General features: G+C 38.2%; 1 protein-coding gene across 1 annotated transcript; it reads left to right on the top strand.

Annotated features, from left to right (window-relative positions):
- The first annotated feature begins 6,254 nt into the window (after positions 1-6,254).
- On the top strand, positions 6,255-10,057 carry LOC122079678. The gene is made up of 4 exons (XM_042646351.1): positions 6,255-6,421; positions 6,877-7,005; positions 7,530-7,671; positions 9,773-10,057. Exons 1-4 carry the CDS (start codon positions 6,255-6,257, stop codon positions 10,055-10,057), a joined length of 723 nt encoding a protein of 240 aa, XP_042502285.1.
- Positions 10,058-14,294: the final 4,237 nt, after the last annotated feature.

The following is a 14,294-nucleotide window of genomic DNA, read 5'->3' as shown; positions in this document are numbered from 1 at the left end:
CTCCAAAAAAAAAAAAAAATGCGTTCTCCTCAGTTGCCCCAGTTTTTAGATTGGATATTGGACCAGGTCTGTCTAGTCTTGGAACTTTTTATTAGCTTATTCAACTATTTCTGTCAAAGCTTCAAAGCAATCCTTTTATTAGAATTAAAATGTAGAAGGAGAAGCCATAGCACATGCATATTCAATTCCCCAAGGTTGATTATGTTTGGCTGGACCAAAAAGCTTTTGACTCCGATTTATGTTTTTGGGCAACTGGCAATTTGCCGAAACTAGGTTATTTAGCTCGTGAACCACTCCCTTTTTAATCTTTGAGGCTCTGTGTCCAATTTAAAAGTTAAAACAAGTGTTTAGCTAATAAGAAAATATTAAACATGATGTTCATGGGAGCCCACTTCGGATTAAGTAGCATTTTTGTTCTCACTCTCCTCCAATGTTTTGTCTAGAGGCAGGTAGCCTTTTCTTAAGGGCTTTTACTCCGGTATCAGGTCTTTCCACCTGGAAAAAGTTAAATCTCATAAACCAGCTTGCAAGGTGAAAGATTTTTACCAAAAAAGAAAAAAGAAAAAAACCACATTGATTTAAGAAAGCAACAACTTACGAAAATCAAAGGAAATATACTCCCTTATATGGAAAAACATGAGAAGAAAGGAAAATCTTAATATGATAGTTGAAGCAAGCACGGTTTCAGCATCTGGCATCAAGAGTCATTAGAACAGGTTCCTATTTGTGTTCACCCACTCATTGTCTCTCTTTCCTCTATCTAAACAATAACTGCTTCTAAATCTACAATACCGAGTCTTCACTCCTTAACGCCCCCTGAAGTTTGGGTTTCTAACATTTTAATCGATGTTGAACGAGGTCGGCGCTTTGATTATGGTGAACTTTAAGGCCCCGTTTGTTTAGAGGGGAGTCTGGGGTGGGATTGGATGACACATGGGTCTCACATGTTGTTGGGGTGAATGACAAGAATGGAAAAGTTGTAGAAAACTATAACTTTCCCACCCCATGCTTGTTTGGTTGGCTTGGGAAAGTTAAACTTTACCACCCCATGTATGTTTGGATATCAAAATTTGTGATTGAAGGGAAAGTTGCTATACTACAATATAATTACAAGAACACTATTATCAAATAACATCATCACATTAACACCAACTAATGTGACCTTTATATTTTTGTGGTTACAATAAAATGTGGGATTCACCAATATTTATTAATTTAATTTAATTTAGATAATAAAAAAATATTCTAAAGAGGCTAATTGTGGTGGTCCCTCTCATAAAGCTGGCTGCAACACAAACAATATGATACAATGAATTTAATGGTTGCATCAACAACCTATCAAGGAATAGTAATCATATAGGAGAGATATCTCTACCCAATTCAAATACTAAGCCTAAAACCCATGCTAAAAATTATTTAAAATGAGAAAGAGAAATCCACTTTAATAAGTGAATTTAATTCCTTCTGGGCAACTCTTGATCCACTGCCCCCTTTCCTTCTTTATTTGGCTAATCTTCATTCATATCTTTAATCTGATGGGTCCTTTCCTTGGCGATTATAAAGATCCCTATGCAATTGGGTAAGCATGAAACAATTAAGCGTATGAATGCCTCCAAGGAGAGAATCTATGAAGAGACATTTTACTAACCATAGTAAAGCTTACAAAAATCAAGAATTCAGATCTCTAGGTAGAACTTCCAAAATGAAGAGCATAAAGTCCGTCCATAATTTGTCCAAAAGTTTGAGAATATTACATCATTAGTCTGTAGGAAACCATTAAAAAAATATACATCCCACTCAAACATTCCATTCTAAAACAATTAAATAGAAATAAGTTCTTCAACCTAGATTCAGAGTTCTAACTACATAGTTTTAAACTAATATATGCATAAAGAGTTCACAAAAAGGCAAAACACGATATCCATAATCTGAACAGCCCTTCTACCCATTGGGGTCTTGTGAATGCCAATGCCTCCAAAGAAAGTCTGCCCATAGTGAGACATCATATGACATAAATATATTAGCTTGCACTGGATTTGCACTCAAGTATTCAAAAGACCTACTAGCCATGACATCAGAAATATTAGGGATCTCTTGTATGGCAAGGAGGATAGGTGTCAAATCCATTTGATAAGGGTTGGGTTGCTTGGGTGGTTCTCAAAGTGCAGCTGCCAAATCCTTGATGCCTTCAGCAATGGTGACTAGTTGATCAAAATCAACACTTTGTTTCTGTTTTTTTGGCCTTGGGGTATATCGATTTCCACTAGGCCCCCTCTCTCATAGGTGATGTCCTTGGATCTTGTGAGTCTCCACCTACCACATTCGTGTTCGACTCCATGGCATTATCATCAGAGTTCATTGGATCCCCACCTCTTGTCTCTGATTGACTTTGGTCGTTATCACGTGCCTTTCGATTTCGGGCCCACTGGCCAGTTGCAAAGTCCTCATAAAAAATGTTCTCCCAAATATCAAAGAACTCAAATTTCTTGTTTTTGTAGCATTTGGCTTCGGGGTGCTCTTACAACATAAAGCATATTAAGATATTAAGAGTTAATGCACAATAGAAGTGAACATAAATGCAAGTTCGATAGTGCATGCATATGTCGCCCTTAATCAAAATTAATTGAACATCAAATGTAAGTATGTTGGAAGAGGGGTTGCTATGTAACCAAGGGTTGTGAGATCACAACTTACTAATATGTAGGAGTTCCACACGCTATCTTCATGGTACGTTAGCTATTTGAGTTCAGAATTCCAGCCAAACCCACTAGTGTTGACGATAGCATAGAGGGTCCTATAGACCTTCTTTACACTTTTTACCCGATTTCGAATATTCTCTTTGTTGACACTCAATCCATGGGCAGAATTAATAATATACGCTGCTTGCACATATGTTGCATCCTTGAATCCATTTTGGGACTTGTTGCCCTCTGCAACTTGGGCATTTAGAAACTCAAATAAAGTTCTATCCATATGAGTCCCACATCTGATTTTTGCTTCTTTTGTTGATGTCATTAGATGATAAAGAGTCATATACAAGATCCATCTAAAATATAAAATTAAAACTCAATATCTGAGTAGTTAACAACAAAATATAATCCAACTAGAGAAGATATAAATTTGAGAAATGCATTGTCTGAGATGATAATACAAGTTTTCCTGGTTAGTGAAGATAGGCTTTCACTTCTAGTCAAATAAAATGAAGACCTTCAAAAGTATATAACAAGAGACACCCTAAAAAAAGGACGAGCATTAGGAAGAAAAAAAGGACTATTGATCCCCAAAAAACATTTTCAAAAAAGGTCATCTACATCTTGCGCATAAATCAGTTTTGACGTTGACGACTTCTTTCCCAATCAACCCACATTTTATGCATAATCTGATCCCTTAGAATGGTTCCTAGATGACCATTCTCGACCTTGCTGATTTGCGGCTCTACTATTGGCTCTGGATCGGGAACATGGTCAAAAGAGCTCGATCCACTTCATCCAAAAGTGCATCATGTGGCATTACTCCCCTAATGAAGTTATGCACCGATGCACAAGCTAAGACAATATCAATCTTCCTTTCCCATGAGTGTGTTGGTTTTTCACTAATTATATTGAACCTCATCTTCCACACACTGAAAGTTCGCTCAATGGCATTACCAAGCGATGAGTGTCTGTGATTAAATAATTCCTTTTCTGTTCCTGGTGCTCGGCCTCGTATCTCATTGAGGTGATATCGGGTGCTTCGAAATGGAGTAATGAAATTGCGAAGCAATGGAAAACCAACATTACCAAGGTAGTACTCACCTAATATCAACGTCGAGTAAGTAGTAAGTGTTAGTAAATAAAGTATTAAGAAAAAAAAATTAAAAAGAACAATTATAAAAAATAAAAACATCTATCATAGTGCCATTCAACCACTTGCAGGACATATAATCCCATTCTCCATGGTAATGGCACTAGCCAATATCCTCGAGTCTGAAGCTGACCCCTCCCACCCAATTAGAACCATGGTGAACCTAAGATCAAAACCACAAGCTGCCGACACATTTTGTGACAACCATTGCTTTCGACCACGAAACCTACCCTCAATCTTTTTAGGTTCCTTAGCTAGAACATGTGTCATATCAATTGCACCTACACAATCCTAAAAGACCAAATATATATTAAAACAACTTAAATATGACTAAAATTTCATTGTAAGAACAAAATTTTTATTTATGGATTTCATACCTTGAAGTACGACCACCATCTATCGCTATCTTTGATAGATGAATGTGTCTCTTAAGACGGTTATCCATTAATAAACTAATCTTGCATGTTGAGAGCAAAATCCAAAACCATGTTGAAATATCTACTAGTAGTCTCTTCTGATCTCTTCCAATATCCTCTATTGGGGCGGTTCCAAACACCAAATGTAATAGTATGTAAAAATATAGCCACTTGTTCTTCAACACTACAATGAGTTGTGTCATGGAGCCTACTAGATGCTCTAAACAAGAATATGAATCTATCAAAGCTATATATGTTCATCCGGAGCATGTTAAAACATTTCGTGTTGCTCCTTTCAATGTCTTCTAAAAAGGTCCTTGGAGTTAAATGGGTATTTCTAGGCCGTGCTTCTTCTTCCTCCTCGTCATAGTCACATTCATCCAATATGACAAGTATGGTAGCTATAGCAGCCATACAACCAACTACTGCTGCTGTTCTTCTCCATTGTTGATATACAATAGCATCCATATTCCACTTCTGAAGGAACAAATATTGAACAATAAAACTATTGAAGTAACGACATTTAATTGGACATTTCATTCTTTTAGTACTGATGTCAAAAGTATGTAAACCTATTTGGCATATAATCTTCAATACCCAATAACATTTTGCATATCAATGACTTGGATGAGATCTGAAAATTGCAGACTATATAGAAAAAGAGAAGAAAATTCTATTGAGATTTGTTTTAGTATGATTTTATGGATTATCACTATCCACATGCATGGATTAAAACCCAATTAAATTTGCAATTCAGCAAGATTTAATTTGTGCCATTATTTAAAAATGCATTTTAAATTTCATAGAAAATAAATATGAGAATGCAAAAAATAGTTAAATGAGTAATTTAATGACTTGAAGTGAAAAAGAATACCCCCAAGTCCCCAACCAATAACACCAAAAATGTAAGAAATAAAAATAGAAAAAAAAGTAGTGGGTTCTCTTAAAAGAATCAATAACTGGATGAAAATAAGAAAAAAATGAAATAACCATCAAACCAAAAACCACAATCACATTCCCTGCAACACAGGATTCCAGTGAACAAACAAATTCCAGGTGAGGAAAACACATTGAGCCAAATGATGAGTAATCAGGGATACCTTTGTTTTTGTGTTCATTAACGCCAGCTTACTGCTTTTATAAGTCCAACTGCTATAAACATGAAGTCATGAATTGCATCTATCATCTAGCCATAAACCCCTATGTTTTCAATTATACACCAAATGCAACCATGACTTTATTCGTATAGAACACTAATGACAATTTCCTCTAAACCCTACCTATCAAGATCATCAATTCAATATACTTTTTTCTACCCCTATGTAAGAACCTTTTCTGTCCTATATAACTCATGAGGTGAACAAGGATGTAGTTGCAAAGTTACTAAGCATTTGGCTATTTTAACAATTTATGAAGAAAATGATTGAGGAGAAGTATGGGATATCACACGTGAAAGGGGGGAGTAATCAGAATAGAAGTGAGAAGAAATAGAAGCTCTTGGCTGGTTCTATCAACAGGCTAACATTTATGTAGAGCACCACACAACCCCCAAAAAAAGTAACAAATCTTTAAAAAATTGCACATCACTTTTTGAGGTTGTCGAAAGGTGGGGGTTTCTCTTATATAGAATTAACTTTTGGACCAACATGACTCAAAGAAGGAATCCTAATTACTCTGAGACTAAATTTAACTTTCAGACTCAATAGAACTGTTAACCTGTCGCCCACCATAGAAAGGTCCTAAAACGAGATGTATGGCAGTCCAGAAAATAAAATGAGAGAAAACCACAACATATATAAGATTTGCCAGTCAAAATTTTTGTGTTTGCCCCTCCGATATGGACATATGTTCGACAGATTTGACAAACCAATTACAACTCTTGTGAAAATGTCAGTTGAGGCGGCAGCTCAAGCGGCATAGGCAGCAGAATATGTAGCACAGGCCGTTGGGTATGCAGCAAAGGCGTTAGCGGAAGCGATAGAGCCGACAACAAATATGGAAGGGAAGATAATTGGGCTTCCAATTCACTTTCGTGCAAAGAGGGAGGTGTTGGCTGTGGCGGTACAAGAGGTTGTCGTAGCAACAAGGCTTGCGGTAGAAGCGGCAGAAGCTGCGGCAACAAGGGCAGCAGAGGCTTCGGCTTCAATAAACTCCGCTAAAGTGTAACAAATTAGTATTCAAATTTTAAAGCTCAATCAAACGCTTCATGCCGTTTGAAACAAAAATTGGAGATATGAAAGAAACAATTGAATGACGTAATTCCTTCTATATACTATTGTAACAATATGATCTTGCCATACATTCATGAAATCACAAATTAAACCATAAGGGATTGACGCATACTATTCACCATCGACGTTGAATAATTTCATTATATCATTTACATATTTTTATTCCTACAACTATTAGAGTAAAACGAGGTGGGCGCTTTGATTATGGTGAATTTTCAAGGAAGAAGAATATGAAAATCCCAGGAATTAAATTCTGCATTAAAGCTTCTGCAATCCCCTTCGGTTCCCCATATTTTTCTTTTGGGTTTTCAGAGAGACAGTTTAAACACATCGCTCGCCTCCCTGTATATAAATAGCTCTCAAAGCAAACATGTTTCAAGAACCAGGCATCAAAGAAATCTTTCAAGCACCAGGCTTAGCTATTGTGCTGCAGTTCACGGGGCAAAGACCGCAGCGTTTGCAGCAAAGGCGCCTGCAAAAGCGATAGAAGCGACAGTTAATGTGGACATCATCAGGTTGGTTCAGCTTCTGAATAATGTTCTTGAGAGGATGGCAGCGTTGGCTGAGGCGGCAAGAAATATGTGTTGGTGTATGATGTCTAGTATTCCGTCGCAGTTTAATCCAGGGAGTACTGGTGCAACACCTAGATAGGCCGGATGACGGTCCCGCTAGCCGGTTACGGGCCGTGGGGGTTGCAAGGGGGGCAGGAGGCCCCCCTGCATAGCAGGGGGTGTAGGGGGGCGCAACCCCCTGCTCGAATTTTTTATTTGAGGACAATTGTAGTCTAATCCGGATTAGGGTGGCAATTGTAGTTTAATCCGGATTAGGGTTTTTTTCGTTATATATTTGTAGCAAGGGTTTCTTTCTCTGTAATGCAAGCAATACTGAGAGGTGTGAGGACGAGCGCTGTAACCCTATTCTCCATTGATAGTGAAGCAGGATCTCATCTCACCGGGGACGTAGGCAACCTTGCCGAACCTCGTAAAATCCGTGTGCATTGTTTGTTTTGTTTTTCCATTATCTTCTGCATCGTTTTAAGATTGCGTTTCTACAATATGGCCATATCAAGAAGGATTGCAGCGGAAGCCGCAACAATGGTGGTCGTAGAAGCAAGGGCTGTGGCGGCGAAAGCAACAAGAGGGGCGGCGGAGGCTGCAATAGCTGAAGCACAGGCGGCGCAGGTGGCAATGATAGAAGCGGAGTCGAAGGCTTAGGATGCGATAAAAGTTTGCAATGTTACTATTTAATTGTTGAATATAGAAGCTCAGATCAGACCTTCATGTCTCTTGTGAGTAAAACAAGTCTTTGAAACAAATATTACAGACATGAAAGAAAAAGCTTCTTCAATTCAGTTGATCTCCATTAGTAACATTAATCAAATTTTGGTTGTTTAAACAATTTGTGAGAGATCTACCTTCTCAGATTACCTAATGGAGTTTCTATTGTACTAGAAGAATTAGGTTATTAGAAAACAAAGCGACTACAACCACCGGGTTAAGAAAATTTCAAGAGCAGATCAGCTCTTGAAATGGAAAAAAAGTCCGAAAGCTCTCATTCTCTCTCCTACCATTGTCTCAAGGCCCAACTCCGGCCAACCTTTTTGAACCCACTCGTTCATTCTCCTCTCAGTCGCAATTGTCTAGTGCAATTGATGAGCTGTGATGAAAAAAAAATCCATAATCATCAGGAAGTCTCGGATTTGAACTTCTTAATTATTATGTATTATCCCTTTCTATTTATCCGAAAAACAAAAATCAGGCCATCTGAGCATCTCCTGTGCTCCTTATTGGTGGGGCATATACTACCCCTCACCTTTGTCCATGGACAAATGGACAATGGAGGCCGATACTGATATGAATTGATTTATTTAATACCAATTCTTTCAACCATGTTTGCTATGGAATTAAGTATTAGTATTGCTGGAAATTGATATTGTTGGTGGTATCAACGAAAAAGTGGAATTTTTTGGAACTTCGTTCAATACTGGATCGAAACAACCTGATAGTCTCCAAAACTGATACCAATGCCTGTAACCATTTAAATTTATGTTGGCTTTTATAGTGGGGCCAAAGTGGGAGGGAGGAGCGAGGAGGAGATTCTGGAATGTCCCAACTATAGCTGAAATCTCAGGTTATTCCCACTACTATACACAGGTGCTATGAACCTTGCAATAGTCTCCAGCGGAATAGAGGACGGTCCTGATCACTGTTAGTTAAAACGAGAATGGCAAAAAAACGAAAACGTACGGTATGGGTTTTAAACAGATAAAAACGATGAACGGTACGGTCAAAAAAAGGGTCAAAAAAACAGGGAACGACAAACAGACGTAAACGAACGGTACAAGTATTAAACGTGTAGTTTTAAAAAAAAAACGAAACCAAAAAAACGGTATTATACTCATGCAATTGGAGAGATTATTACTTGTATACATACATCTAACATTCCAAAAGCTCTAGGAGTCCCAAGATAAAATAGCCCAATGGGCTACAAGAAAATGAAATGTTGCTAGCTTTAGCTTCTCTTTACTCAATGGGCTATAAAAAAATGAGATTTTTTCCCTATAGATAGTATGGAAGTTAAAAACAAAAAATCAAGTACCATATTGTCTTCACTCTTCACTTTTACTAATAGGTTTTTTTTTTTTTTTTTTTTTAAATAAATTAATTAATTTTTTTAATAAAATTCTTATTTTATCCTTAAAAAACAGATACGCGTTTAAAACGCATTTAAAACGGATTCTTTTATCGTTTTTGTTTTTTTTCGAATTGTATAATAACATATGGAAAAACACGTTTTAAACGGTAAAAAAAGGAAAAAGCGTTTTAAACGCGTTTTAACTAACAGTGGTCCTGATTTGTAACTTTCAAACCCAAATAGAGTTGGCACAAAGGGTGAAGGGGTCAAAGTACTGAGTGAATATGTGAGAGAGTGAACTAATTACGAAATCGGAAAAAAGGCTTTCTCTAGTTCGTACGATCAGCCTTCAGCACCCACTCATTCTTTCTCCTTCACTATCCAAACAATAACTGCTTCTAGAACTAACATTAATACCGAGTCTTTACTCCTTAATTAACGCCCCTATGAAGTTTGGGTTTCCAAGACTTAATCGAGTTGAACGAGGTGGGCGCTTTGATTATGAAGAAGAATATGAGAGTCATTTCAGGAATTAATTTAGCATTGAAGCTCCTGCAATTCCCGAGAGGGTGTACACTTCTGGGATTACTACTTTCTCCACCCGCAAGAAATCCACAAGAATCTCTGTTTATATAAAACCAAGCACAGGTTCAGCATCAGGCATCAAAGAGTCTTACACAGAGGATTAACTATTGTTCTCAGCTTCCAACTACCCTTGTGAAAATGTCGGCTGAAGCCGCAGCTCGCGCAGCACAGGCCGCAGGGTACGCAGCAAAGGCGTCGGCTGAAGCTACCGAGGCGGCAGCAAATGTGGAGATGAAGTTGGCTCAACTTCCAAATCACGTTCGTACGAAGATGGAGGCGTTGGCTGAGGCGACAAAAGAAAGTTGTCCTAGCAGCAAGGACCACGGCGGAAGCGTCAACAGCGGCTGAGGCAGCTAAGGCAGAAGCAAAGGCGGCAGAGGCGAAGCTTCGGGGAAAATAATCCTCTGTTGTTCTCATCCTTGTTTTTCCTTGTTTTGTTACCTGCAGAATGCGACACGTGGACAACTTTAAGACCAACGCACCGGATGTAATAATCATCACCCATTCTTAACCGTTACTCTTAAAGTTGTCCACGTGTCGCATTCTGCAGGTAACAAAACAAAGAAAAACAGGGATGAGAAAAACAGGGGATTTTTATCCAAGCTTCGGCTTCGATAAAGCTTGCTGTGGAACACTTTCATGTCCCTGATGAATTGTAAACGAGTCCTTCGAAACAAAAATTGGAAATATGAAACAAATAACTTCTTCAACCAGATTTTTTTCTTGGGTTGAATTAGATTTTACTGCTAATGTTATACAGTGATAACTTTGATCTCATTCTCCAGAAGAAAAACTTGTAGCCCAATCATCAAAAAACCATGCCATATTGGAGGAACCCTATTCTCATGCAACGAGGAATCCTATTCTCATTCAAAGTTACAAATAGTTAACTTTGTAGATTGGATAGAAGAGAGATCTTCCAAGAACACCCAAATTCACGGTAAGAATTCTCCTCTAGAAATTGTAAGTCCTAACACGAATATATCCCATTTTCTCTTTTTTCTCTTTTAGCAATCACCTTCGCCTTTCCTTTTTCATTTTGTTAGGAGCACCACTAGTGTAAGAGATGTCAAAACAGAGGTTTCTATACTGCGCTTCTACACTTTACAAAGTTAACCCTAGCTTACCTACAACGCTACTTTGCCTTTATAAATATATAGTCATCAAGAGATAATCAAAACAGAGGTTTCTATACTGTGCTTTCACTCTCACCTTCACCTTCAGCTTCAGCTTCCAATTAACCTTTCTAGCGATGATGGCAGCAAAGGCAGCAGTGGAGGCAGCAAGGACAGCGGCAGAGGCAGCAAAGTTGGCGGCGGAAGCTGCTGTGGCGGCGTCAAACGTGACTAAGATTTCACTTCTAAGTTCCGATTCACGCGAGCAGGTTGAGAAGGCGGCAGTGGAAGCGGTAATAGCAGCATTAGAAGCAGCGAAGGACGCGGCGGAGGCCGCAAGGGCAGAGGCGAAGGCGGCAAAGAAAGCTTTATCACTTTGAATCTCTTTGAAATGTCCCGATCAGATCTTCAGAAATTTCATGTTTCCAGTTGATTGTATTCCCCATCGTTTTCATGCATCCCCTCTTCAGTTGGTTTTATTCCCCTTTGTTTTCTTAAATCCTCTTAGGCGATCCAATTTTTACATGTTAAGCTGTTAGTGGTTTCACTGATTATGTAAATGAACTTTGCTTGATTTAAATCCTTCTCATAAGTAATGAATCTCAGTTTTTGACTGTGGAGCATCCCAAGCGAGGGGAATGGGGCAGATGAACCAGGAAAGTTAGGTATCCAAGGATCAATCCATAGATTAATAATGTATCGATCACTTTTACCCTGGTTTAAAATATATATATATATATATATATTTACTATTTTACCCCTTGAGCGATACGGGGCAATCAATCTGGATCATAGTTAGTAAGTTCGGGGACGGGGACGGGAACGGATATGTACGGCAATTGAATAGTTCATACGGTAATAATACGTTCCAAAAAAGCCAGTGCAATAAAACGCGTACGGAAATGATACGGTATGCGTTTAATACGGTTACTCTGTAAAAATACGGGAGCAAAAATCCGGGACTAAAAATGATTGTTTAAAACTAAATTCTAATCTACCATGCTTTTATGGATACTAAAATCCAATATGATTTTCCAATTTGAAATCATTTTTCATTTTTTTGAATTTTCACATTTAATATTAGTTACATTTAACCCCTAAAAAGGGTATGCTAGAAAGAACTAAGAGGAGAATCAAACCTCATCTCGCCTCGTAACTTTTATATGTTCTTTTCTTCTTGGTACGAAAACAAGGTTCAAGAAGATGGAGAATAATTGTTTGCAATCATTCATCCCAGAGATGCGCTTGGTTTTTCTTGAAATTTCCATGGTGGTACAATCTAAGACAGGTCATGGATCAATTTTAAGGCTCAAGAACCTCCTCCCTTCAACTCCTTTGATTTCTCAAATCTAGTATTGCAAAAACAGAGGGAGGAGAACACCCGTGTCATTGTCCTCTTTATAATTCTTCACATTGTTGGATTGCAACTATGTTTGTAAATAATTATCGTACTAATTCAAATAGCAATTGTATGCTAAATTTCCTAGAAAAGTTTTCATTTCAACCATTTTTGAAGAATCCCGCCCTTAGCCATCTTTGTCTATGTGAGTCATCTCTTTTGAATCTTTCTTGCTTCTCGTTAAAAATTATTTGTAGATGCAATCGCCCTCGATAGGATTTTCAACAATCGATGGGAAGAGAAATGGAGAAGAGAATGAGAGCAGGGGGTATTGATGTCTTACCTATCACCCTCGGTTGCTGGCCGCCAAGAGCAGAGATGGAGCAGAAGGGGTCATTAGGGCAAGGGTTCCTCCATTTTTTGGTTTACTTAGATAAGTGAAGAAGAAGGGTTATAGTTTCGATCGATTAGGGTTCTTGATAGAAGACAAGGGTCGGGAATCGGGATTTGGCCCATTTGGGTTAATCTCAATCTTTTTTTTAACCCAAAAGTTTATTGAGTATGTAATGTATTATACAAGTATTGTTCGTGTATAATACGATTATCTTTAAAATCCGCATATTAAACGGTTTTTTTGGATTGATACGCCAAATTATGAACTTTTGAATTAAACGTTCGGATGCGCGTATTGTACGCTTATAATTCACATATTTTACTAACTATGATCTGGATCGGTCAACTATCAGTATTGATCTCAACCAATACCAATATGATCCGATCGATACGATATCGATACTTGAAACAATGCATATCCGTACCCCTTATGGTACCAATTGTAATATTACCAAGTGATTGGATGAAACTAGAGACATGAGAAAAACTTCAACCAGATAATTTCACAAGTCATGTTGAAATCGTAAGTTTTCCTAATAGGTAGTCTAAGGTTCGTTTCTAAAACTCAATTTAGTGGTGTAAACTACAGATAAAATACGTAAAGAGAATCCAATATTGGTAAGTGAACCAAAATTTTCGTTCCACATCCATCTTCTATTCAACCCCTGATGAATCGTAGCCCCCGTGAGATCCAAACCCCTGTAACAATTGGGACTCCTCGGAAGGAATGCGCACTTGCAGGGATACTGTCAAAGCAATGTCAGGATCACTTTTTCATGAAATTACTCGTACCACCCCTATCTTAATTTATAAGAGGGAAATTTACCACGCCACCCCCTGGAAAATGCCACAATGGTAAGACCACCCCCTCTGTTTCACCAAATTATTCTCAGACCCCCTACCATCAGTCACTGTTAAGGAATGCAATGAAATGACATTTTTGCCCTTATGAATAAAACACTTATAAGTTACCCATTTTCATTATCCCAAAAATACGCCTCTTTACCATTCTACCATTTCTTTCTCCTTCTCTCCATACTACGACCAAGGGTGAGTTCCAGCCGCTAGTTCCGTCATCAGCGGCTATGGACCACTTATCGATGGAGAAAGCTTCGAAAGACTGAGGATAGGGTTCGAGACCTCCAAGTGAGACTTCGTAAGCTAATTGAAGCCGAAGAATCTGCAAACTCAGCGGCTCCATCGGTTGATAGAGTAACTCTCGATAACCTAACCCTCTCAAGGCTCAACCTGAATCCAATTTGCTTATTCTGTATTCACAGGTTCACAATACATATATAATCTCTTACCCTACTTACTTGATTCTTGAGATTCAAAGATTAGATGTCATACCCCACCTCCACTCACTTGAAGGCTAGTGACATGGACACGTGTGCGTGTCCACAATCCATCCAAGATCCACGATGCAGTACTTTAAGTGCATAAAATTATGAAATGATTCTATGATCACAAGAAAATAATAAGATTCAAATATACATAATTGGTGAAGTCTAATAATATTTACCATATTTAAGAAAATGTTTTCACGACGGAATATAAATTACAGTTATGCCCCTAGAGCTGCATCTGATATGTAGATAAAATAATCAAAAGGAAAATGATACTCTCATCCTCAGCGTGCTCCGAAAGCACAATCATCGCATGACCAGCTCCTTGTCCCAGAGGTCACCTCCATAGAGGGCTGACTCATCAACCACGGTCTCAGAAGGTTTTCCTAAAT

This window comes from Macadamia integrifolia, chromosome 5 (genome assembly GCF_013358625.1).
Source record: "Macadamia integrifolia cultivar HAES 741 chromosome 5, SCU_Mint_v3, whole genome shotgun sequence".
Lineage (NCBI taxonomy): Eukaryota > Viridiplantae > Streptophyta > Magnoliopsida > Proteales > Proteaceae > Macadamia > Macadamia integrifolia.
This window is presented reverse-complemented; position numbering and strand designations above follow the sequence as displayed.

What these genes read in the sequence shown, in the direction of transcription:
- LOC122079678 (XM_042646351.1), top strand. Translation starts at nt 6,255, where the DNA reads ATGGAAGGGAAGATAATTGGGCTTCCAATTCACTTTCGTGCAAAGAGG. An exon ending in GTTAATGTGGACATCATCAG is followed by an intron (nt 7,006 to 7,529) that starts GTTGGTTCAGCT and finishes CATCGTTTTAAG; the next exon opens with ATTGCGTTTCTACAATATGG. An exon ending in CTGAAGCACAGGCGGCGCAG is followed by an intron (nt 7,672 to 9,772) that starts GTGGCAATGATA and finishes AACCAAGCACAG; the next exon opens with GTTCAGCATCAGGCATCAAA.